Source organism: Tiliqua scincoides, chromosome 10 (genome assembly GCF_035046505.1).
Source record: "Tiliqua scincoides isolate rTilSci1 chromosome 10, rTilSci1.hap2, whole genome shotgun sequence".
NCBI classification, from domain to species: Eukaryota; Metazoa; Chordata; class Lepidosauria; order Squamata; family Scincidae; genus Tiliqua; species Tiliqua scincoides.
In genome coordinates this window covers 22,954,482-22,980,891 of record NC_089830.1, presented here as the reverse complement: position 1 = coordinate 22,980,891, position 26,410 = coordinate 22,954,482, and the positions used below count along the sequence as shown (strand labels likewise).

At 47.1% G+C, this 26,410-nt stretch overlaps 1 protein-coding gene across 1 annotated transcript in view; it reads left to right on the top strand.

The window, feature by feature from the left end:
• Positions 1–20,817, top strand: part of LOC136661023 (sialic acid-binding Ig-like lectin 14) — a 35,209-nt gene extending 14,392 nt beyond the window's left edge. The window contains exons 3-11 of the mRNA XM_066638044.1: positions 3,823–3,935; positions 4,096–4,467; positions 5,041–5,328; positions 7,127–7,177; positions 7,472–7,723; positions 8,679–8,975; positions 10,809–10,917; positions 17,685–17,775; positions 20,611–20,817. Coding sequence (XP_066494141.1) covers positions 3,823–3,935; positions 4,096–4,467; positions 5,041–5,328; positions 7,127–7,177; positions 7,472–7,723; positions 8,679–8,975; positions 10,809–10,917; positions 17,685–17,775; positions 20,611–20,817 — 1,780 coding nt within the window. The remainder of the gene's footprint in view (positions 1–3,822; positions 3,936–4,095; positions 4,468–5,040; positions 5,329–7,126; positions 7,178–7,471; positions 7,724–8,678; positions 8,976–10,808; positions 10,918–17,684; positions 17,776–20,610) is intronic.
• The last annotated feature ends 5,593 nt before the right edge of the window (positions 20,818–26,410 follow it).

Below are 26,410 nucleotides of genomic sequence, written 5' to 3'. Positions count from 1 at the left end.
AGGATGCTACCTTGCTTCATACTTGCTAGTTCTAGCTTAACCACAAACACATTCCTAGATAAGATTCTCCTTCATAGCATTCAGTTGCTCACAGGCACAGAGTTCAATGACCCAACATATTTTCAAGGGCAGTTGAGTGTGCTCAACTGCGCAGGTGTGCCTGACTGTCCTTGATGCCAAATATGCTAAGACACATTAAACTCTAGTGCCTGTGTATGTATGTTTACTACACTCTAGTTTGAGACCACTGGTTCTAGCCATGCCCCCAGGAGCCACAAAGAACCTCCCCTCCTTCTGTGTGACAGCCCTTCCGCTACTTGAAGATGGCCGTCACACCCCCCACCCGTAGTCTTTTCTTCTGCAGAATAAGCACATAAACTTTTTCAACCATTACAGGATGTAGTTTCTATATCTTTCGCCATCTTCACTGCTCTCTTCTGAACTCACCACTGCTTATCCATGTCCTCCTGTGAAAATGGGGTGCCCAGGACACAATATTCCAAGTCAGGTTTGACCAAATGCAGGATGGAACTATAACTTCCCAGAATCTGGACTCTGTGTCTCTGCTGATGCAGCCTGGTATTGCATTAGCTTCTTCCACAGCTGGATCACATTGCTGGCTCGGGTTCAGCTTGAGGTCCGCTAGGACTTCTGAACATTTTAAGAGATGCTTCAGTACCCTGGGATGTGGTTCATCTGATCCTGGGAACCCAAAGGTCATTGAAATTAGCTAAGTGTTCCCTTACTGTCTCTTTACCTACTCTGAGTTGTGATGATGCCTTGTTAGCCCAACTGTTGTTAGGTTGGACCACTTGTGGGAGATGGCACAAGAGTTTGGCAGTTCGACCTCCTCTTTGTTGTCTGCTGCCACTTCCCCATCTTCTCTGCACAACAAACCTATAATCTCTTTGACCTTCCTCTTTCAGGTCTAGCACAAAGAATAACCACCCCTTTTTTGGTATCCCTTGCAAGCCCCAGCTCATTTGGTGCTTCAGCTCTCCTGACACCATCCCTGCTGGTATGGGCTATACCCGTGTGCCGCTCTTTTGTTTTAACATTTCCCTCTTTCTGCTGCTTGTGCTTGTTCTCTCACTTTGCAACTCTCCAGTAAGCTCCTTGTGCACCACACCGGTTTTCCCAAGAGAACTCTGGACTTTTCTTCTCCTGGGACCTGTTGGCAATTGTGCCTTCTGCAATCTTTCAAAATATCCCATCCCTCTTGGGCTGCTTTCTCCTTCCACAGTCTTAATGAGATATCTTAACTATCTTTTGGGTGCCCTAAATTCAGCTTTCCCGAAATCCAGGATTCAAATTTGCCTCCCTTTAGTTTTCTTTACCCTCAATATATATTTATAAAATTCCACCATGACTTGCTTGTTTTTGCCTCAGATCCCTGCCTTTGTCACTTCCTTGATTCTTCCCTGTTTTATTTTCCACATTTTTCTACCACCCTTCCTCCAAGGAGCTCAGGGTGGTGTATACAATTCCTCCCCTTCTTTTGTCCTCACCTTATGAGGTAGGTGAGGCTGAGGGTGACTGACTCCAGGTCATCCAGGAGCTTCATGGTTGGCAACCTTCAGTCTCGAAAGACTATGGTAGAAGCCTACAGCACCCGGTATTCCCAGGCGGTCTCCCATCCAAGTACTAACCAGGCCTGACCCTGCTTAGCTTCCAAGATCAGGCATGTGCAGGGTAACAGTTGCTGGAGGAGCTTCATGGCTGAGCATGAATTTGAACCTCGATCTTCCAGGTCAAAATTCAACTCCCAAACCATGACACCACCCTGGCTCACCCTTACCTATTGGTAAGGATTAAGTCCAGATAGCTGACACACCCCTCCCTTTGTTAATTCCTCCACCTTCTCAATGATGAAGGTGTCAAAAGACAAATCAAGATTTGAGTAGACTTCTCATTCTTAGTCTAGCTAAACTTCCAGAAGATATCAGGCTAATAACTGAAGTACCCCATTGCAAGGATGATGTACACTATTACTTGTGGTTAGGGTCCCCCCCCCCCCCAAAAAAAAAAAATAAAAATAAAAATGACCAGGCAGCTGTGTGGGAACACATTGGATGGGCTCTGGATCTTTTTCCTGCACAGACTCCTAAAGGGGCAGGAGGAACCTCACCCTCCTTTGCGTCTGTCCACTTCAGATAATTTTCCTGGTTAAACATTAATGACAGGAGGAAGGGAATGGCCTGGCCAGGGTGCTGGGTCCCCTGTGGATTTTGTTCCTGGAAAAATGGTGGTTGAGAGAGAGGAGCAGCCAAGTAGGTACAACGGATGAACAGAGATGATGATTTGAAGTGTGGCAGATCACAGTGTTGATGGTGATGCTTGGGAGGCTGTTTGGGGTGAGAAGAGAGCTTAACCCTGTCCTTTGATGACTGTTGGGGACTCTCCGTATCGCTCTGAGCAAGGGTGGGACCAGGTTTCTGGGGATCCTAGAAGATTCAGGTTCAAATCCCCACTCAGCCATCATGCTTCCCGGGTGATCACCCCAAATGGATCTCCTAATAAATGTAAAAATAAATAGCAACTCAATAATATTTATACACCCAACACCCAACATATCAGTAACCAACAAAAAAAGTGGCCAGCTTGACGACACTGTCACAACTGAATAAGAATTTCTAGTATTAGCTCTGATACATGGAAATGAGAGCTGACTCCTGCTAACACCTTGTTGGTTCCCTAATGTGTCATAACACCACCACATTGGCTCTCAGAGCAATCAGTCTCATTGGTCAGTTTGAGTAAAGAAAATCCACTTTTTGTGACATAAGGCAGTTGTGTTTTCCTCTTCTGATTATTTGACTATAACTTTTGATAGAACACAGATAATTCAACACGGTTTGTTTCAGTATATTCTGCATCAACTTACCATTCTAATCATATATATCAGAGGTTCCCAAACTCTCCAGGAGAGTTTGGGCCACTGTAAGTCCTTGTGAGGAAGGGAAGGAGGTGGTGATGTTCCTGCAGTCACGTCAGCTCTGGGGACATGAGGGCTAATTTTAGACTTGGTCATCTCATGAGAAGGAAGGACTCTTTAGAAAAGACCCTGATGCTGGGAAAAACTGAAGGCAAAAGGAGAAGGGGATGGCAGAGGATGAGATGGTTAGATAGTGTCATGGAGGCAATGAACGTGAATTTGGGCACACTGCGGAAGTTAGTGGTAGACAGGGGGGCCTGGCGTGCTGTAGTTCAGGGGGTCACGAAGAGTCGGACATGACTTAACGACTGAACAACAACAACAAAAAAGGCCTGCAAATGCACTGGGGGGGGAGAAGCCTGAGGGGCCCTCGGCAAGCCCCAGTACCGGTGCATGTATGGACTGCTTTTCAGTAAGAGTTTACCAAGAGCTCTGCGTAGCTGAAAAAATGAAAACCCTGTCCCAGATGATTTTAAAAAATGGACAAAAAAGAGACACCAGCAAACATCTCCTGGAAAAGATGAGATGAATGGGACAAAAATGCAATCGCTCTTGAAAACGATTTGGTGGATTTGCCCCAAATCACCCTGATTCTTCAGCTGTCTTTCTCAGCTGGCTAAAGGTTAATCTAGGGCATGGCAGCGGGTGCATCTTGAGACTCTGACTCCTTAAGGTCAAGCCCCACCATGACATTAGATTTTTCTCTCCATTTTCAAGGGTTGGCAGTCTAGTGACGTCAGGCCCTGCCATAGAAATCCCAGGTTTTGGCACGCATGTGGCCCAGCGACCCTCACTAAAGCCTTACCAAAGCTGGCCACTGTCTGGCAGCCCAGTTGCCCTCTGGGGAGTCCGCCTCTAACTGCTTACTTTTCCTCCTCCTTTCCTAGGATCCTGTGGCTGACGTCAGAGTTAAAGAGTGTCTGCAGTCCCAAGAAGAAGATGGGCAAGCCCCTGGCCACCTTGGTCCTAGGACTGATCTCCATGTCCCAGCTTTGGGAGGGTGAGGAGGAGGCTGGGAGGGGCCAACCTCTGGGAACAAGGTGGAGCCCACCCTGGAAGGTTGTTCTGCTCAATCTGTCCCAGTCATGGGGGGTGCGGTGGGTTGAAGAATGGGAATCTCTCACTGGGTGGCTGAGTCTTTTGTCTTCTCCTTTGTGCAGGTGTGCAGTGCAACGGATTGAAGCTGCATGCCCCTAATTCTGTGTCAGTACAGAAGGGGCTCTGTGTCGCCATCCCCTGCAGTTTCACCTACTCACATCCATTCTTCACTAACGCAGACACACTGAATGGGTACTGGTATGAGTTTGGCAAGCAACATGCATGGAATCCTGCATTTGCCACTAGTGATGGGAGCAAGGAGATAGCGCAGGATGCTCGTGGCCGCTTCCGTCTGTCCGACAAACTGGAGGAAGGCAACTGCTCCCTCTTCATCACTGACGCCCAAGAAAGCGACCAAAAGGCATATTACTTCAGAATAGAGAAAGGGAGAGGGAGATACAGTTTCCCAAATAAAATATCTGTGACAGTGACAGGTGAGTGCCTGAAAGGATGCCTGCTGCCTGTTGAAGCCCCTCCCCCCGGTCATCTGATCAGGTCTACATGCTTGGAAATATCATGCGCTCCTCTGATTGTACTGTCATGGGTTGGAGCCAAGGAATCATGTGATTGAATGGTCACCCCCTTTCTTTAAAAGAATAAGTACTGTACCCACCTCTGCTCCCCCCCCACCCCCCACACACTCCCAGGAAAAACAGGCAGGAGAAGCTGCTGTGACCTTATTTGCTAAAGGCAGGTGGTGATTTTAACAGGGGGCTCTCTGGGTAGCAACCGGGGACCCCGCATGGAGGCAATATCTTGCACGGTGTCAGAGTTGCACACAACCTACAGCCAACTGTTGTCATGGCTGGCATCTGCTGTGAGCTTAAAATCAAGTATGGGGGGTGGTGGAAGAGAAGACGAGACAGAGAACTGGATCCATTCTTCTGTTCTGGGATGGGAAAGCCAACTTGGTGCCTCCAACCCAATGGGGCAAAGTATGGTTGGTGGAAAGAGAAGATGGGGTTGGGTGAGGACACAGTATGGTGACTCCGGTCTTCTCTTCACAGCAAAACCGGAACCAAAAATACAGATACCAGGAGAGCTGCGAGCAGGACAGCCAGTGAACCTGACCTGCACAGCTGCGAGTTGCCCTTGGAAGCCCCCCCAAATCTCCTGGGAATTTGCAAGAAATATATCTGGGATCTTGTCGAATGGCACTAACACATTGAGCTTAGTGTCCACTTTTGCGCCCTCGGCAGCAGACAACAACCAAACCCTCACCTGCAGAGTCACCTACAGCTCAGAATCTGCTAGTCCTGTGATCTGTGAGGAACGGATCTATTTGAATGTCAAGTGTGAGTGGCTTCCTGTATCCCTCCTGACACCTGTCCTCTTGGGGACAACCTGGCTGGGAGGTTTCCCAATGCTTAATATCTTAATATCTGGAGCAGCTGGTTCTGAACTGTGTTTGCTGGGGGGGGGGGAATGTGACGGCACACAAATTCTAGCTTGGGTGCTTAGAACAGTTGTGAGTGGTATGGATCATCTCCTTTCATCAGAGGTCAGTTTCCCTCCCCAGTCTGGCTATTGACCCCAGACCCCTTCCCCTCTTGCAGTGGGAAAAGAGCAAAACCATCACTGACTCTCCAATTCTTAGTTCACAATCATTGATTCTTATAAACGGCCTGGAATATCCGGGTCAAATCTTAGGAGGGTTTAATGCAAGACATAAAGATGGGATGTCTGTGCTGTGTTCCTTGAGGAGCTTCTGGGACTTTCAGTCCATCCAGAATGCCTGGTCTCAGCTGCTGAGTGGGGCTGGTCCATCAAACTAAGCACCGCTGTTGATGCTCCAGCTGCAGGGACTGCCCAGTCCCTTCCAAGCTCCGTTCATGGGGCTGGTCATGACCTTTAAAGTCCTGAATGACCTGGGCCCAGAGAGCTTCAAAATGACCCCCTTTTACCCACACGCACCTGCTGGCACTCTCAGGTCATCTGGAATGTTCTACTGTCAAAGGTGTGTTGGGAGGGCTTTGGTAGGGAGCTTTCTCTGCAGTAGCACCCAGGCAGTGGAACTCCCTGCCCAAGAGAGACTCCTGGCCCCATCTGTGTCTTATTTTTGCCGCCAGCTGAAGACCTTCTTATCTGAGGCTGCTTTTGGTCTGTCCTGATGTTCCTGTCCTTTTAGTTTGTTGCTTTGTTGAACTGTTAATATTGTGGATACATAGTAGAGAACGCTGTGTCCTGCTGTGTACGTAGGAAAAGCAGGGCATAAATACTGGTGCTAAAAAAACCGTGGATCTCAGTTTGGCTTTGGGGGCCTAGTTTGTCATTGCCCTGGAGAAGAAGGAGACGGCAGTGGGTTACTGACTGAAAGCAGCACAGCCGGGTCTGGTTCTGCTGAAAAACCCAGGCCAGGCTCTTGGAATTCTGCACTTCTGGCACTAGTCATTCTGTGCCCTTATCAGGCATTCCTGAAGGGTGCAGGAAGACATGACCTCTCCATGGTGTGATGGTCTTCCAAAGAGCCTGTGCCACCTGAAAGGAATTCCGAGTGTCCCACCATAGCTGTCTGTTTCTTGGCTCTCAGGAGCCAGTGGATGAAGGAAGCCCAATGCTGTCTTCTGATCAAGCAAGGCCATGCCCATACCACGTAAACAGCAGCTGCCCTCGGGTTTCTGTAGCCACTAGAGGCAGCAGAAGGGCAGAGGTGGGAGAGAGCAAGTGGCAGAGTCTACCTGGTTGGAAGGAAGCTGGCCTGGTGTGCCCTGGCTTAGACTCTCTGCCAGGGTGGTCAGTCATCCTCTTTTTCCAGGACGTGTCCTCTTTTTGAGCCTTGTGTCCTGGAAAAGAACTTAAATGTCCCTTTTTTCCCCTGCAAGCAGCCCCTGCAGGCAGTACATAACCTTCTTTTAATTAATAAATTATATGCAATATAGTTTTAAATTTAATAAGGAATTAGTGTTTAAATTAACCACATGAAATCAAATATGACTTTTCAGCTTGTATTTTGTCGTGTCATTTTTCTTGGATGTCCTACATTTTAGGGTCCCTTGTCCTCTTTGGTGGTTATGACGTCTGGTCACCCAGTCCCCAAAGTCTGCTGAAACTCTGCTGAAGGGATCACTGATAAGGTCTTTACTTGTTTTACAGATCCACCCCAAAGGCCACGGATCAGTGGGAAACTGATACACAAAAGTGGAGGTAAGTTTTCAGTGTACAGCCACAGAATTGCACAGGCCATTTGCTAGCTCCTGAATCCACAACCACTTGAAACAAAGAGCGATGTGTCATCAGGAGCATTGCACTGGAGGTGTGGCAGACCTGCATTCAGCTACTCCCACCTCTGTTGTGGATTGGTAGTGTGCCCTTGGGCGGCTCACACACTCTCACCTCAGTTGATGATCTATAAAATGGGCTTGATGACACCCAGAGGATTGTGGGCCGGGGCAACGCCAACATTTGCAAGCTTCTCATTGTGCCTTTGGAATCTTGCAGGAGAAAAGAACCTTACAGGTCTCTCCCAGACTGAAGCACAGGAAGGTGATTCTCTCCAGTTGTGCTGTGAAGCGGAGGGCAACCCCTTGCCTGGTGTGACTTGGGTGCACAGATCGCATTCCAAGCCCGAGCAGTCTCCATCTGAGAATCCACTGACACTTAGTGTGAAGCAGCAGGACATGGGCGGATACACTTGCCGGGCACAGAACACGGAGGGCTCCAGCGAGACAACTTTCCAAGTCTACATGGCATGTAAGCATCACTAGCGTGGGTCCACCCAGAGGGTTATGGGTGGCACATCCTGTCTATTGAGGCAGATCCAGCTTCACTGTGAAATGAGCTTGGGATCTGCTCCCATGACTTGGGGTTGGAGATACTGGGGCCCACCACTCCCCTCTCCTCCACATTCCTTCTGCCACTCTGTTCCCCACTTTTCCAGTCCAGAGAGCAGGAGGAACAAAAGAGTGGCATACCCCAAGGAATGGAGGGGGGCAGTGATTGGCATGATGCCTCAGACACCAGGAGAACATGGGCTGCTGGGAGGCTGGGCCCAAACCTTTGCAGGCTGCAGTGGGTCAGGTGCTAGCCATGTGGGCCTCCAGCTGTCCCACCTCAGCCCCTCGCTACCGTTCAACATTCTGCCACCCAAATCATGCACCTCTCTCCTTGCTCTGATCATACCATGTCCCTCTTTAAACTTGGCTTCCCATCTACTCCTGGACCCAGCACTTATTCCTGGTCCTTCCCTTCAAAGTTGACCATGACTGCCTTGCTCTGGGCCACCCTATCCAGCATCCTTTATTCTGCTGGCTGCACCATCCTCAGCTGCCCAAAGTTCTCCTGCTGCTCTGTCCCTTCTCCTTTGCCACCCTGCCAGATCACACCTGAGATATCCCCTGCCTCTCTCCCTTTGAATCCCTCCGTAAGACCCACCTTTCATGACCTCCCTCATTCCACAAAGCCTCCAGCACCTCTCTACTGGCAACGAAGCCTGAATACATGTACAGGAAACAATTGCATACTCCTGACCAATTTATCTTGCCACTTCTCCCCTCCTTCTGTCATTTCCCTTCTGTATAGATTACAAGCACCTTGGGGGCAGAGACCTGTATTCTATGGTAAAGTGCAATACATGATGATGACATGGAAATTAAATAACTGAAACAGCTGCAGAGTAGGAGGGTCATTCTGTTCTACCCTTTTTCAGACAGCCCAAAGGTATGCAGTCAGGCGAACACCAGCTGCTGGAGGGAGGACGACGGATTGTGGTGCAACTGCTCCATCTGCTCTTACCCTAGGCCCGAGATTCAGTGGGTGGTGAATGGGGAGACCGTGGATGGAAACTCTTCTGACAAGGAGATGGTGGTCACTTCCTGGTATATGACAGACCAGGCCACCAGCACCCTGAACTTGAAGGGAGCCTGGAATGGACATCGCTCGATTCTCTGCAGGGGAAACAGTTCCAGTGGGGAAACTTCCATGAATTTCCTCTTGTTTAATTTCAGTAAGTCTTTGGAGTGCCCATCAGTCCACTATCTGGGTGTCCTTTTCCAGGAGGCAGTCTGCTCCAACTAACCACATGTAGGGTTGCCAACTGACTCCCCCAAATTGCCTTGCCCTGCTGCTGTGCCTTAAACAGCTTGATCTGCAGAAGCCAGCAGGTGAAGCATTTTGCAATATGGGGATACCGCTGGCTAAGGTCAGCAGGTCAAGCTTTCCCCACTATTCAGGACAGCGGGAAAGTCTCCCTTTGGTCTTGCTGATGGCTATTGGAACTGCAAAAAAGCTGGAGATATAGTCAGCATGTCTGTAGGCCTCCTCTCAGCCAGGAACTGCCCAAGACCTCTTAGTACCTAAAGGTTTTGTGCCAAATGCTTCTCCCACTGCTACCTTTGCTGCTCCTCTGGCATTCAGAAAGGAAGAGGAATGAAAGAGAAAGAGTGGAGCAGAGGAGAATATGTAGACCCAAGAAGAGGAGAGTGGAGGGCTAGAGCGTCTTCAGAGGCACTCTATGTGTAGATACCACCACTCTCCTTTCCATACTTCCTCTTCATCTCCATTCCCCTCTTCCCTTTTGAATTCAGGGAGCAGGAAGGAGAAGGGTAGGTGGATGAAGGCAGGCACCCTTGACCTGTTCACTGCTAGAAACAAGTATCTCAAGGTGGCTTCATGAACTGTCCAGCCCTGCTCTCCGCTCTTGTCTTGATGTCACCCAAGTAAATCAAACTCTGCGTGGCTGCTTTGAGTTCACATAAACAGGAACAAAGAAAGGGGAGGGGAAGTGAATGTTCTCCCAGATTAGCTGTGGGGTGAAAGGCAATTTACCCCAAACAACTGTTGTCAACTGTTGTCCTTGGGAGTACTTAGAAGCTTCAGTGACCTGGAAGCCTTCCTCCTCCCAAGATATGGTGGGGTGGACTCTGACTTGGCACTGTTAGAACAACAATCTGCACATGTTCAGAGACACTCTTCATGACTGCTTCTCAAACACCTGGGGCTGAGCTCTGATGTTGCAAGCACATTCTGGGGCCCTGAAAAAAGAAGCCCCAATTGTATCTTCAAAATGAAGGTTTTATGATCCTTCCCCAATTCTCTAAAGAGCTCTCAGCATCTGGCCCGAAGGCAAGCGTCAGTGAGAGTTTATTAAGTGTGGCTGCCTTAATAACTTTAATTTGAGAGATAAATGACTGCTATTAGAATAATTTAGTGCTGAACTGTTAAAAGTTTATTATTTTCTCCTAATTGCTTGGCCAAAAAAAGGAAAAAAAATGATTAGCACTGGTACTTCCATGTGTGTGTTTTGAATTGTCGAGACAATGCCTTTCATTTCTTTTAATTTTTTCATTTCTTTTAATTATCCTATTGGTTTAAGGTGCCACTTGAACTGGGGCTGATATTGGCAATTGTCCGAAGACCCCAGGAAAGAGTTAAGAGCCTGAACCTCAAATCTCCCCATAGCTTTTAATTCACTAGGTCAGGGGTTCCCAAATTGTGGGTTGTGACCTGATTTTTGGTGGGACGTGTAGTACCAAGCTGCACATCCAATGAAAACACAGGTGATGGAAAGATCAGGTAACTAATAACCTCAAGAGCCTTAAGCCCTACTCAAAAGTCAGCATACGTAGCTGCTAATTGCCCTGCAAAGAGCTCAGCTCCTGCAGTTTGCAAGCATGTTTAAAAATAGGGAGATAGGATAGCCAGCATCCTTTGCTCGGCACAGTTTATGCCTCAGGGCCTGTGCCACAGGAGCACACCCTCCCAGGTGCCCTTGCAAAAAGGCAGTTGTGAATTCTTGCTTGCACTGCTTAACTCCGCCTCTTCTTCTTCTCTCAACCAGAAGAGGATTCTCTCAAACAGAACCTAACCAGTGGAGTGGTCGGTGCCCTCATCATGTTTGCCATTGTGGCAATCATTATCCTCATTGTCGTGGTTTCCAGAAACCAAAAGTAAGTGATCGTGAATGGGTTTCATATTGTGGTCCCACAGGCTCGCAGAGCATTCTCCCTTGCGAGATGCAATGCCTTTCCATCAGCTCTGCTAGCGGGCAGGTTTTGTGGCATTCCCTACTCAGAAAGAAGATGTACCTGTGACAGGAATTGTGCGGAGACATTACATCATATATATTTTTTACTGCCCACTCCATGATACCCTTCGTAAGATCTATCTGGCTCCCTGCTGAACAAAATGCAGGGCTGGGAGGATTCATTTAAATTACAAACTCTTCTTTCCATAGAGGAAACTGACTCTCTTGACAAGGTTGCCAACTTTGTTTCTGGGATTCTGGCAGGACGGAATTCTGGGTCTTCCGCTATATTATGGTGAATGGGGGGAGGGGGTATTGGATGATTACGAGTGTTTTATTCTATTGTGTGTGTGTTCTGAATGTTTAATGTTTGGTTGTTGTTTCGTATTTCCATTATCTATGCCAATAAAGGTCTAAAAAAAACAAAACATATTGCGGTTTGTGCTGTGGCAGAGGTGAGGGTCCTGGAGGGAGAGATGCAGTCGGAGGCGCCATCTGGAGGGAAGGATATTTGCCAACATGATGTCATGCTGGACATTCCTTCAGACTCTGTGAAAAGTCTCAATAGTCACCTGGAGATGGATGTTGATTCCAGGCTGGTCCTGAAGGGTTGGCAACCCAACTGTCTGCTGGGACAGAGGGTTGGAGTTCCCTGGTTGCCTTGCAGAAACATATGTGCTCCCAGCAAGCATAACTATGGCTGTCCATCTTTTTTTTGTGGGGAAGGCAGCAGCCTGATGGCATCGTTGTCAGACGCACCTGTAGTGCCAGGATGAACTGCCTGTGAATTTTCTAGAAGGATAACCTCGTCTCCCTCTTAGAAGTTTCTTCTTTAACTTTGTCAGGATTATATCTTGTACTTTACGCTCGTGCAACCTTTTGTCTCTCTGATGCATTCCTCTCTGCCTCAGTTTCCTCTTTCATTCCGGTACGCATAAATCTTTGTGAATGCCCCCCCCCCCTCGTATAAGCATTGCCATCTGGTTAGCCGAATTTTCTCATGAACATTATAACTAGTGGGGAGAAAAACCCCATCAATTCATCAGTGTGTTCCTTTACGGCCTTGTTTTTTGACTGCGACAAATTATTTAATTTACAAGAGCCGAATGAGCTTTTATTTATGAAACCGATCGTGTTAAATATGCTGGGCTCCAGTCAATTTATATCGAGGCCCCTATTGGGAAGTCTGAGATTTCATGGCTGGGCGACAAATTAGGAAGAGACTGAAGGCATGGAGCTGTCTTCTGCCGAGTCTGACTCTTGCCACCCCCAGGAATGCCCACCGCCTGCCCTCCCCCCAAAAATCTCCCTCCTGCCTCCTCCCCGCCCTCCCCATGCCCCCCCCCCGACCCCTGCATTGGCTGAGTTCAGCCAATGCAACTCACTCTCTGTGTGGGGCCCATGTTGGTGTGGGGAGGGAGGTGTATCTCCCTGCTGAGTGGCGCAAAAGTGCTTTATGGAACTTTTGCGACACTCCTGGACAAGGGACTTGCATCGGCCCAAGGGCATCGGCCTTCCAGCACTGGCATAGCCGTGCCAATGGGACATGTGCTGCATCCTGCAGTTGGGTGTCACTCATGGAGGCCTCCTCAAAGTAAGGGAATGTTTGTTCCCTTACCTCGGAGCTGCATTGCCCTTATGTCAGTGCTGGAAAGCACTGACATAAGGGGTTAGGATTGCGCCCTTAGTCACATAGCCAATTCTAGGGTAAGATCCTACATGTTATAAAACAAGCCTCTTTTCTCAACTAGAGGGCAGGCAACCAGCACAGCATCTTGTTCTCGCTCACCCATTGGCCTTGCTGGCTAGTCCTGGATCCTCACCATGAACCAAAATTTCATATTAATCTTTCCAGGAAATTCTTGGCTTCCCTTCCTCCAAAGTCTTCTTTAAAGAAAAAGAACGCTCCACCCTGTATCCATTTGGAACCTTAAGAGTTTATCCTCCTCCATACTCTATTTTCTCTCCAGTTAATTCGTTTGGTAATAATCTCCTTCCTCTTCTCAAACTGATCTCAAGTATAAAGAGATACTTGCCAGCCTGCACTGCTGTACTTGCTGTCAGTCGGAGACGACCCTGCTTTTCTCGCATAGCAGCATCTTTTGAAATGGTGGCGCTCACACCGAACCATGGCGCCACTGGGTGCTTCATGTCGGCAGGAATAGAATCTGACTTCTAAAAGTGGCTTCTGGTAGCGCTGCTTTTTGAAATGCCTTCCTATTGAACCAGCATGTAATTTTTTCAGGTTTGCTGCTAATTTTAGTCCTTCAGCTGGTAAGGTAAGCCCCTTCCTTCTTAGCCTCCTTTTCTCTCTTTATCTTTTGTCTTGGTCTTCATCTCTAACTTTAATCAAATGCTCCTTTGCCTCCTTACAAATGCCATTCCTCCTTCTACACAAATCAAATTATGCTTCCTGAAAATCTCTGATCACCACTAACTTCCCTGACTCTTTTGAGATGTCAAGATTTGTTGTCGCTCTCGTAGAAGCCGTACTCCTGTGTACATTTTCTTGGGAATAAGCCCCTTCAAATGCAGTTGCAGCGACTCCTTGCAGGAGAGCAGGCAGCAGTGCGCCTCTCCTTGATTCCTGCCGTGTCTCACTCTATTTTAATTTTGTGATAATTGCAGAGCTTTGCCAGAGCATGTCTCTTACCAGGTGTTCTCCTCCCCTTCTGCTACATGGGGATGAGGGATATTGGGTCATGTACGAACTGCAAATACAGTTCTAAGAGAGGACACGATAACCTCTGGGGGTGGGTGGGAAGGACAGATGCCTTATAAACAGGGGTGGTATCAGAGTATCTTGGGCTTCAGCAAAGAGGAATAAATAAATTGGTTTAAACCAGTGTTTCTCAACTAGTGGTAGGGGTATCACCAGCGCTACTTGAGGTGGTGTCTGGTGGTACTCGTGGGTAGTGCTTTTTTTGTAAAAAAAAAAAAAAAAAAAAAAAAAGGTGCAGGAACTCATGACTTGTTAATCTTTTATTTATTTATTTATTTATTTATTTATTTTTAAATTTATTTAAAATAAAAATTTTTTTATTTAAAATAAAATAAATCTTTTATTTATTTATTTATTCATCTCATTTCTCTCTCTTTAAATCCCCATTCCCCAACTACTTAAGAACTAGAAAATGAGGGGAGATCTTCAAAAGAGAAGAACAAAAAGAGACGGACCACCTCGGGAGCGCACACCAAGGATTATATCATGGCTTGTTGCATGTATTTGCAAATATGTAACAACCAAAAAAATTAATTAAAACTTTTAAAACATTTAATAAATATTGGTTAAAACAATTGATGAAGGCAAAATATAAAAAATGATTACATTACATCACTCTACAGATTTGTTTGAACCCAAATCAATTAGCACACAGGGGAGAGGGGGCACAAAAGATGGGTTAATTAATTGATTAATAAACAAGTTATGGATCAAAAATCATGTGGTCACATACCCTCTATTGGCTCAAGACATTGAAACATGATTGGTGCAAAAAAAAGAGAAATATATGATCAGATAACAATGAATGCGCAATATAAGCACACAAGGGGGGAGCAGAAGAATAAACACAAAAGATGAATTGTAAAATAGATAAATTATATAATACTGGAATATAATCTATTTTACAACTCATCTTGAACCAATAGAGGGTGTGTGACCACATGATTTTTGATTCATAACTTCATAACTTAATCAATTCATTAACCCATCTTTTGTGGTTCTCCCCTTTCCCCTGTGTACTATGTCCCCATTATAATAATAGTGATTAAATATAGTCTAAAAAAACCCAAAAATTAATAGACAACAGTGATCTGACCTACTGCACAGAGGAATACATATTTCCTAAGTGTTATTATAATGCAGCAAGGACACTTAAGCTTCCCCATTCATAGTTAAAAACCTAAATCTCCTGTTGATGACATTACAAAGCTACTAAATTATTAGTAATAATTTTTGCTTAATTAATTTAGATCAGCCAAGCCTTATATTAATAACTATAAAAATGAATGAGTTACTTGCTTCTGAGTAGACCTGCATAGGCTTGGGCTGCAATCCCATCCACATTTTCCTGGGAGTAAGCCCCACTGAACACAAGGGGACTTACTTCTCAGTAGACCTGCATAGGCCTGGGCTGCAACCCCATCCACATTTTCCTGGGAGTAAGCCCCACTGAACACAAGGGGACTTACTTCTCAGTAGACCTGCATAGGCCTGGGCTGCAATCCCATCCACATTTTCCTGGGAGTAAGCCCCACTGAACACAAGGGGACTTACTTCTCAGTAGACCTGCATAGGCCTGGGCTGCAATCCCATCCACATTTTCCTGGGAGTAAGCCCCACTGAACACAAGGGGACTTACTTCTAAGTAGACATGCCTAGGTTGTCTCAGGTGCAGGGGCTGCACCAGCGAGCTACTCAGGTGCAGGGGCTGCACCAGCCAGCTTCCTTCCCCCCCTCCTCTGCCAAGCCAGTACCTGGGTGCGGCAACCCATCTCCCTGGCTGGCTGACTGGCTGGCTGTCCCTCGTCGTCCTCTTCCTCCTCCTCAGCACATGTCCCCACGCCCTCACCGGCTTGGTAGCTGCGTGGGAAGCAGAGCGCGGGGAGAGGAAAGGCAGGCTGGGCTCAGGCGAGAGCTGTGAGTGCGGTGAGTGCTTTTTTTGTAAAAATAAATAAATAAAAGGTGCAGGAACCCACTTACAAGAGCAAGTTTAAGATTAACAAGTGTAATCTTTTATTTATTTACCTCCCCACCTAAAAAAAAAGAAGAAGAAGAAAAAAAATTATCCCTTACGGGGATTTGAACCCCCAATCTCTAGCTCCACAGACCAGTACTTTAACAATTGAGCTATAGAAAGTCTTAGGCTCAAAGTGTTTGGAAGTAATACTTGGGGCACTGATAGCCACCAACTGGGCTCAAGACCTTATATATTAGTTCTGAACACTTTAACTCTAGGCTTTCCTATAGCCCAATGGAGAGAGTGCTGGGCTTTGGAGCACAAAGTTGGAGGTTCGAATCCCTCCCTAGCCAGCAGAGCTGGGCAGCGCAGGGAGGAGAAAAAAGGTGGGGGCCAGGAGGGGGGGAAAAAGGTGCCGGAACGCCGTTCCGGTGCGTTCCATTACAAAAAAAGCCCTGCTTGTGGGACCTCTGGATATCTGCCACTTGGCAGCGAGACCAGGAATGTAACACAACGAACACCAGTAAGAGGCTTCAGAGCAAGCTTTTCTGAGCTCAAAAAAACCCTCCTGTCCAGTCTTACTGGTGTTTGTTGTGTCATGTCTGACCTCCCAACCCAGAAGTAACTGGTGATGATGATGTCATTGCCAGTTACGTCCTGCGGTACTTCAAGTAGGTGGACCTTGTGAAGTGGTATGGCAGGGGACAGATGTTGAGAAACACTAGTTGAATGATGTGAGATCCAGGAGTCTGAAGGATCACCTTCTTTCGTAGGAGTTGGCCCAAATGTAGAGAGATTCCATTCTGCCATCCCATTGGGATGCTCTCTTTTACCAACAAGGCCAGATTAAGAACCAACATTTCCAAAACTATTCCTTCTCCTCCTCCTCTGTGGCCTTATTAGATCTGTGCCAATCCTGGCAGGAAGGGAACATGACAGAAGGTCTTTCTCTGTGCCCACCGAACCTTCTGAAATTAGGTAGGCAGTAACTACCTAATTAGGTAGGCATTAGGTATTTTCTGTTGTGGCACTCCACAGCTGGGATGCTCTCTCCAGAGAAGTTCATCTGATGATGCCTGAACCTCCATGCCTTCTCATCACCCTGTGAAGATGTTCTCACTCACCTTGGCCTTCAAAAGAGCTAATTTTATGATTCTTGACGTGTCTCTGTATTGATGCAGCTGTTTTTGCGTGAATGTCGGTTATTGTTGTTGCTCAGATTCGTGGCAATGTGTGTGTGCTATTGAAATATCAATTCAGTTTCCTTGTCTAGTTTTGAACCAGATGAGCTTTGGGGTATGAATGTGTTAAATAAATATTTTCTGTGATAATTCGAAGCTAAATTGAAGGGAGAGGAATGCACGGTGTCAAGAAATCAATCTGTTGGCACTGAGAATTTGTATGGCGCTTTGGCTGTCCCCATGCAAGACACACTTACCCTGTAGCCTTGTAGGGAAAGCTCTTCCTTTGGAATGCCTGCTGCCACGATCAACCTTCCCATGCACTACAATGGCCTTCAGAGACCCTTATTCAGGTAGCTCTTCCCCTTGAAGGAGTGACATCGGGGATTGATCAAGCAGCTCACTGGCCAAGACTCCACACCCATCAGAGGGCTCAACTTAAGGGACTCTCAAGGCAGCCAACAACAAACATATGGGACTGCCATACATGCTCACCTGGTTTCTACTCTGTTATCCCTTTGGCACCAGGCAAAGACTTTGTTTTTGCTCTTAATTCTTCCAGGCTTTTGACAGTGCCAACTCTCATTGCTTCGATGATTCCATAATTCCATTTAGTTTGTGTTTTTCCATGGTAAAGCACCTTGGATGGATTTGTTTGTTTGAAAAGCAAGGTATAAATGGGTGCAAGAAATCACAAAGTAAAATAACAAAAGCCTCCTATCGCTGTTGGGGAAGGCGAACGTTGTATTGGTCAAGGAGAGGTCTTGTATGGGCGGATCGGAGATCATCGGGGCTAAACTGAATGCAAAGGGACTGCATTTTCTCTACAGGTGCAGGCGAACGAGCAAATCCACAACTGACCCAGAATTGAGCCCGGACCGTTCAATGCTTGTTTTCAACGGGAACCCTTCGGATGTTAAGGTCTGTAATCTCTGTTTCTTTGTTGCCTTTTCCAAGTCATTTGCATCATCACTTTGATTTGCATACGCAACCCAAATGGAGGGTCTTCAGTGAGTAGCTGGATCCCCCAGTAGTGGGGGAGAGCCATATACCCCTAGACTAGTTTTTTCTCAAACTGTGGGTCAGGACTCACTAGGTGGGTCGTGAGCCCATTTCAGGTGGGTCCCCATTCATTTCAATATTTTACTACTAATATATTAAACTTGATATACCTTGAAATTATACCCTGACTGCATTTGGGGAAATGTCACAGATCTGTAGGTTTAACAGGCTTCCATGGAGATGCTTTTAAGTGTGGGTAGGATTGCAGTCTAAGATTGTTAAAATTTTGCTGCTTGATGATGTCACTTTCGGTCATGACATCACTTCTGGTGGGCCCTGACAGATTCTCATTCTAAAAAGTGGGTCCCGGGGCGAAAGGAGTCAATTTCCTAGACTTATGTGCACATTGTTAAAGTTCAGATCTATTTATGAAAACCTTAATTTTATTTTTTAAAGCAGTTGGGACTTTCTATTTAAAATTAAAAGAGGGCTGACAATGCAATCATAGGCATGTCAAAGCAGTAAATCCCATTTGGTTCAATGGAACTTACTGTCTAGGAAGTGCATTTAGGATTGAAGGCCGGAGAGGGGGGTGGATGGGTGGTGAGGCAGACTTGATTGAGCCTTAACAAATTATGAAGAACGCAGAGTGAGAAAAATTAGTCTCCCTCTCTGGCCATAACACTGGAACTTGGCTCTTCTGCAAAAATTGATTGGCAGTAGATTATGGACAGACAAAAGAGAGACTATTTCTTCATACAATGCGCAATTATCGTACAGAATTTGCTGTCTCAGGATGCGGTGATAGCCGTGAGCTTAAATGGCTTTAAAAGGGGGATTAGGCAAATTGTTCGAGATTATTAGTCACAATAGCTAAATAGCCTGGCCTGCCCGTGTTCCAATGACGTATGCCTTTGAACAGAAGAGGCTAAGGGCAAATGGTGGAGAATGGAAGCTAGAACCTTCAGGTTCTACCTGTGAGTTTCCTCTTTGGCGACTGTGGATTAAAAATGGGACTGAGTAGCTCCCTAATTAGAAATGTCAGGCCTTCCCATCACTCAAATAATTTCGTGAAATGGATTGATCATTAACCAGTAACTGGTTAATAAGACCCATGTGAGTCCAGAAAGATCCTCAACACGGATCTTGTGGAATTATCTCCCCTTTGGGTAACATCTAACCTCCTCTCTGCAGGCTCCTATAAGTACTATGAAAGTATACTTAAAAAGAAAAGAAAAGATGCGCTCTTAACATGGATTCTTCACTGTTCTTTGCATTGAATTTGTGTTTGAACGGATTGGGTCTTTTCATTGCATGGTTTTGGCTGAGAGCGGCTTTTAGGGTCACTGTTTGCAGTGTGCAAACATCTCCCCCCAGGTAAAGTACTTACCTTCAGGTATGGGGAAGGCAGTGGACACTTCTAGAACCCCAGAACCATCTTTTTTTGGTCTTCTCAGTCCCCAGGGAGAAATTAAGGTTATTCTGTCACTTCTCAGGAAGGGGTCTCCAAGGGTCCTCTCCCAGGTGCGAACAGTGTCAGTTCCCTAGTGTATATTCTGTTAGTCCCAGCTCCCACCCAGGAACAGTTCTCAACCAGGGCCCTTCAGGTAGCCACAGCTGCTGCCTTCCCCACCCAGAAAGGTAAACACTTTTGCTTTGGGGGAAAATGGAACAGGGAAGTGGTGGTAGATGCTTTACATCTGAGCTTCCAAGAGCTCTCGATGTGCTTGCTAATAAAAGTTCAAACCTTTGTGAACAGTCCTGTATCTGTCTCCATTCTGCGCCAGCATTCCAACAGGCGTGTTCACTTTGCCAAGCACCTCCATGGAATGATTGCTACACTGTTAACCGCTCTGTGACCAAAAAGCAGGCGTATCAATGGTACTATCATGGCAAACCCTTGCAGCCCTGGTGATTTTTGCAAATACATACAAGGAACAACCCCTTTTTTGAAATACAAATGGGGAATCTTTGCCCATTAAACAAGCTTTCTGGCAATCTTGTGGCCATTTAAGCCCCTTAAAATCCAGGGATGTGCCCAAGTCACTAAGCTTGAGTCATGAGACACTGATCCTGCCACTCAACTCGTGAGTCATCATTCACGCCCATCACAATTTGACTTGAAAACATTTCAAGGCCTGCAAGTTGGAGTCATTTCAAGTCACATGTCCTTAAGCAAAAACGCACAGAAAAAAAGGAAGATGTGCTGGGGGGGGGTGTTAAGTAAGCAAGAACACACATATATGCTAAAGAGAGAGGGACTCATTTCAAATCTAGCTTCTATTTTCTAGTCACAAGACAAGTCAGGGCAATGACAATCATCACTCGAGTCATCAAAAACGGTATGTTGAGTTGGGTACCCATCCCTGTTCAAATCCTAATAGAGTGTGTTTAAGCAGCCCAGCTACAAGCAGATAAAAGTCTTTCTTTTAAAGCTGCTCGAAATAATAAATCTAAAAAAGTGAAGGGGGGGCGGGGAGATTAAAAATGTTGAATGGCACTTCAAGTAGCCAATCTCACCAACTTCTGCATTGGTATGAAATGTGATTTCAACTTGAGAATCAGCCTGTGCAAACGTGCATCATTTATTCAGGATGCAGAATTGGATTCTTTGAAATGCCAAACGTGGGTTCCTTGAACCCAGAGGGTGGATCTTTGGAATACACATCACCCTCTTTGTGGGTAAACTGCAGAATTCCCCCCCCCTTGTCGGGCGTGTGTTTCTTTATGTAATACTGTCTCTTGCTGTGCTAGGGTTCCAATGTCACAACGCCCCCAAACCAGAAGGAAGCCAAGGGTGTCCCGGAAGAGCCCAAGAAACCGGAAAAATCTCCTGATGAATGCTACGCCGACCCCCAAGATTTGTATTACGCAACCGTTCAGTTCAGCGGATTGAAACCTGTGCTGGAGGTGACTTCGGAAGAGGGCACCACGGAATATGCTGAAATCAGGACCTCCTAGCCTACAGACTTTGCAGGGGAGACAGGATGAACAGACTCAAGGGGATTCCTCAGGTCACTGGCTCTTGGGAATAAGGAAACCTCCTGCTTCTGATAATTAGTTTAGGGGTGCTGAATGTCCTTGGAAGAGATCTCTTCTTCGGGGGACTTCAGCTGTTCCTCCTTTCTCTGTCCAGAAAAATGTAGCCTCATTGGGGGCATGGATTGCCCACTTTCCCCCCATCTCTGAGCCAAAAATCAGATCTAATTAAGCTGAAGGGATTGTTACAAACCCTAATATTTGAACCATGCGCTGTTTTCAGCAGTTTGATCTGCAAGACTTTGAGATGAGGGTCTTCAGTCCTGTGGCGGAGAACAGGCTTTGCATGCAAAAGAATTAAGCTTCGGACCTCAGGTTCTCTGGCTAAAAGGCCTCAGGTAGCAGCAATTCAATGAAAGATCCCTGCCTGAAATCTGGGAGACTTCTGGTCTTGGAGACTGTCCATCAGAGTTGAGAGCACTAGGCTAAATGGACCAGTGATTTGTCTCTATGTATGGCTGCACGGTACGCTCGGTCAATGACAGTGTTTAATCCTGAGCCACAAAAAGCAGGAAGGAATCTGACCATTTGGCAGCCCCATCGAACGTTGGTTTGAAATGAAGAAGGTTCAGGGCCGGCCCATCTGTGAAGCCAAATGAGTCAGTTGCCTCAGGTGATGGATTGGCTGGGGGTGTCTGCTGCCTGTCTCCACCACTCCTCTTACTCCAAAGGAACAAAATTTTGAACAACTGCTCAAGCCAGGGTGCGGGGTGGGGTGGAGGAGTGACAGCTGCTGACGCACCACTGAGTAACAGGCGGTAGATTTGCCTTGCTGGGCACCGACTTGCTGGGCACCGCGAGTTCTGAGAAAAGTTTTGTTTTTCTGTTTCACAAATGTTAAGGTAGGCAGTAGCTTTACTGGACTCTTGGGGATGCAGAGAAAACTGTTGCTCAGAAGTCGTACAGGCCAATCTCTGTTTTGCCTGCCAACCAAAGGTGCCAACTCATGGCACATGAGCTTTCTCATGCCTGTCACAGGCACTTATTTATTACCTGCTTCTGACTTTGAATGAACTACCTGGAATCTCAGGCTGCCAAAGGAGAGAATCCAGGATTCTGGGTAAAATCGTCAGGAACCGATTCTTAATCTTTGACAAATTAATTACCTCTTTACCCTGGACTCCTATGCCTGCTTACCTGGGAGTAGGCACTCTTGAACAGGGCTCACTTCCAAGCAAACATGCATTACCTGTGTGAGTGTGTCTCCCATGCCTGATTCTAAGCTTGTGTGGTCAGGCATGGGTGTGGGTGTGTTTGCCTTCCGCTCTTTCCTTTTTATTTCACTTCCCTCTGATTCCTTAAGTCTGGGTTCCCTTCCCCTTGGCAGGGGACAGGCTTGGGTTGGGCTGATGGGGAGGAAAGTTGGAGGTAGCCAGGGAGGGAATGGGGGGGGGAGCGAATTAAGAATGAAGGAACATGTGACATTTGAAGCTTGTTTGGAAATGTTTGTGTTCATTGGGATTTATATTTTATATACCGAAATTAAATTAAAAAGTGAGTTTTAAAATGTTGTTTCCAGAGTGATAGATAACAGTAGTTCTATGGGTGGGCTGCGTGGGGCGTGTACCAGGGGCCAATGTCCGCACATGTGCCTGGCCAACTTCTGAGATGGTGTGGGCAAGCCGGACCCAAAGGAGTGAGAATTAAAAGCACCGAACCATTGCCTTCTTTCCTCAGTGCTATTCTGCCACCCCCTAGAGCAGGGGTGTCCAAAGTTTTTGGCAGGAGGGCCACATTGTCTCTCTGACACTGTGTCAGGGGCCGGGAAAGAAAATAAGTAATTTACATTTGAAATTTGAATAAATTTACATAAGTTTACATAAATGAATATATTAAAGATGAACTTGTATGAATGAATGAATGTCTTGCAATAGCTCAAGGCCTATAAAAGGCCTTGCACAAAGCAAGGCTGGCCTTTCCTTTGCTGCCGCTACTGCATCACAGATGTGAAACAACAAACAGTGGAGGGAGTCCTCATCCCACAGCCCATACGAGAGGTCAAACAGTCGCCCTCACACTGAGAGCAGTTGTGTCAGGCCAGTGTGGGCTCCAACAAATCTCCAGAGGGCCAGAGGCTCATTGGAGACTGGGGGCTCCCTGAGGGCCGCATCGAGAGACCTCGAGGGCCGCAAGTGGCCCCAGGGCCGGGATTTGGGCACCCCTGCCCTAGAGACACCTAGTGGGCCACAGTGAGATAAAGGAAGCTGGACTAGATGGGCGTTTGGCTGGACCTAGCAAGGCTCTTCTTATGTTCTCTGTGACTTTTCAATGAGTCTTAATCAAGGTTCATCAATGCTTCTGTCAATTTGTCCCGTGGGGCTTTGTTCTGGTGACAGCTACTGGCTGTTTTCAGTTTCCTTGGAACTCTCGCAGATGCAAAGCAAGAGAAGCCCCAGTAGGTGGCGATGTGCTCACACGCATGATGTTCCACACTCAGCTTTCCTGGCTGTTGCCAGATGCTTCTCTTCTTTCTCTCCAGTGTGTGCCTTGAGCACATTTTTTTTTTTCAGTGCCTGAATGTTTCATGCCAAAAGGATGTGGGAATCTGCTCTGTAGGGAAGTGTTGGAAAGTGCCTGGGGGAATCTGTGTGTTTCTGGTGCACTGAGCATGCCTAAGGACTCTCTTCTGTTGGGATCCTCCTGGGAAGCTCATCAACATTTGTCTCCAAATGTCTGGGCCTCTGTCAATATGGACAGGCCCTCTGAACCTGTTTTAAATGCCAGAGATCAGCCATATATACAATCACAGAGGTCCCCAAATTTCTTACATTGGGTCTGCAGCTTCCTGGCCTTGGTGGGCTTGCAACCCACCAAAAATAAGGTTGCAACCCACTAGAGGGTCATGACCCACAGTTTGGGAAACGCTGTAGTATCTCAAGGTTCAGAGGCAGTATGCCTCTGAATACCAGCTGCTAGGAAGCAACTGCAGATGAGCGATTTGCCTACCTGGGCATCTGCCTGCCCTCCCCACCCTCCCTATCCCCATGCCAACCTCCTGAGACCAGCACGAACTTACACCTGCCTGGTGGGGATATGGTGTGGCGAGGCCAGCTTGCTTCCTCAAGCCAGCTTCCTTGACTCCTAAGGAGGTGTAAACATTCCTTATAGTACTCCCAGCCTGGCGCTTAGGATTGCACTCTGAAACATTTACTTCCCTATATTTACACTAGCATCACCTGGTAGGACAAAGTTCCAAACAACACAGTCCTGGAACGAGCTGGAATCCCTAGCATGTATGCACTGCTGAAACAGAGACGCCTGCATTGGCTTGGTCATGTTGTGAGAATGGATGATGGCTGGATCCCAAAGGATCTCCTCTATGGAGAACTCGTGCAAGGAAAGCGCCCTACAGGTAGACCACAGCTGCGATACAAGGACATCTGCAAGAGGGATCTGAAGGCCTTAGGAGTGGACCTCAACAGGTGGGAAACCCTGGCCTCTGAGCGGCCCGCTTGGAGACAGGCTGTGCAGCATGGCCTTTCCCAGTTTGAAGAGACACTTGGCCAACAGTCTGAGGCAAAGAGGCAAAGAAGGAAGGCCCCTAGCCAGGGAGACAGACCAGGGACAGACTGCACTTGCTCCCAGTGTGGAAGGGATTGTCACTCCCAAAACGGCCTTTTCAGCCACACTAGACGCTGTTCCAGAACCACCATTCAGAGCACGATACCAGAGTCTTTCAAGACTGAAGGTTGCCAACAACACTAGCTTGCAAACTGCAGGAGCTCAGTTCTTTGCAGGGCAGTTAGCAGCTATCTGAGTTTTGAATAGCCTCAGGGCTTGAGGTGATTAGTTTTCTGTTCTCTCCACAACTGGAGGCTCTGCTCTGTCCTATGTGACACACCGAAAATCCAGTTGGGACCCACCAATTAGTCGCGACATACAGTGTGGGAACTGCTGCTCTAGGTTGCATTTGTACATGTTTATCGCTCAATGACCCCCCATAAACTGTATGAACAGACCGCATAGGGTGGGAGGTGATCCCACCTCCCACCTCGCGCCTACATTGGTGGGAGGCGATCGGCACAACTTCACCTCCCTGCTCTCAAGCCAAAACTTTAGGCCTGACTTTGGACGCCCTTCTCCTTTCAGCACCAAATTCGCTGAGACCCGTAAAGAGCTACCTGCCGTTCTCTGCCATGGTTCTCCAGTGCCCCGATCTGTCTTCCTCCTCAGTGCTCCGGGGAGGGAAATGGCTCTCTGGAGAGAAGGCAAAACACTTTTATCCGCTGGCTACTAAGTTCTAATGGGGGTCCTTTTCTCCCTTTTTTTATTTGATCATTTATTCATGAAGGCATTCAGGCTGACGGATGGCTCGCCCGGGAGCCCCTCCTCCTTCCCCCAAACAAAATCAAAAGCGCGTCACCAGCAAATTTATTAGCCCTCTGTGAAGTCGCCGGAATTAGCCTCCAGGGAGCTGTAGCCGCCGAGTGAATTTGACTGGCTTCTAATACAGTAGTAATGCAGAATCCATATTGGGGGTGTTTATTTCCTCAGAGACAGACCACCAGATGGGCAAATCGGAGCCATCGCTTTGAGTGGTGGGCCTTTGGGTGTTCAGGTGCCCCTTTATTTTTTAGGGCATTATGGTAGTGCTCGCCCATTAGGCTGTCCAGTTTCCATAGCTTGAACCAGAGTGGTACCATTTCATACGTACATTCTGGGGCCCAAGTCTTTGGTTTGAATCTGAAATTTTTGGATTTCAAGACAACCTACATGGTAAGTTCAAGGCAAAATTTGGCTCTCAATGTGGCTTTTTCCCCCTATCTCAAGCAGCTGGTTAACCCCTGCTAATTGGGTAAGAGGCACTTTTTCAAGTGGATGCTCCTTTTTTTAGCAGGGGGAGAGTAACTGGCCCACCTCACCCCAGCACTGTCTGTTTTAGTGGCTGTCTGCTGGTATTCATTTTGCATCTTTTTAGATTGTGAGCCCTTTTGGGACAGGGAGCCATTTAGTTATTTGATTTTTCTCTGTAAACCGCTTTGTGAACATTTAGTTGAAAAGCGGTATATAAATACTGTTGTTGTTGTTGTTGTTGTTGTTGGTTAGGCAGCCAGAGAGTGACAGTATTTTCAATGGAGACTCTGAAGCCCAGGTAGTCTGCCCAAGACCTGCCAGTTTGCCATTCAGAGAGGGGCAGAGAGCAGCTTCCTTGGGCCTCAGAAGGCCTCCTGGAGGTCTTAGAAAGGCACTTACAGTTTTCACAAAAACTGGAGGTGCCCTTTTAAGACCTCCAGGAGGCCATCTGAGGTTTGGGGAAGCCATATGCAGCCTCCCCAGGCCTCAGAGGTCTCCTGGATGTGACCACCCACAAATTCAAGTATCTGTAGGTTTTCATGGGGGCGGGGGTGTCCAGGGACAGACCCCCATGGATACGGAGGTCCAGCTACAGTGTACGTAGCAAAAGGAATGTGAAAGTGGTTCACTGACCCAAGAGGCTCACAATGGAAAGAGAAAGACAAGGCACCAGCACTAGGTACTGGGAGGGATGCAGTACTGGGATGGATAGGAATGGTTG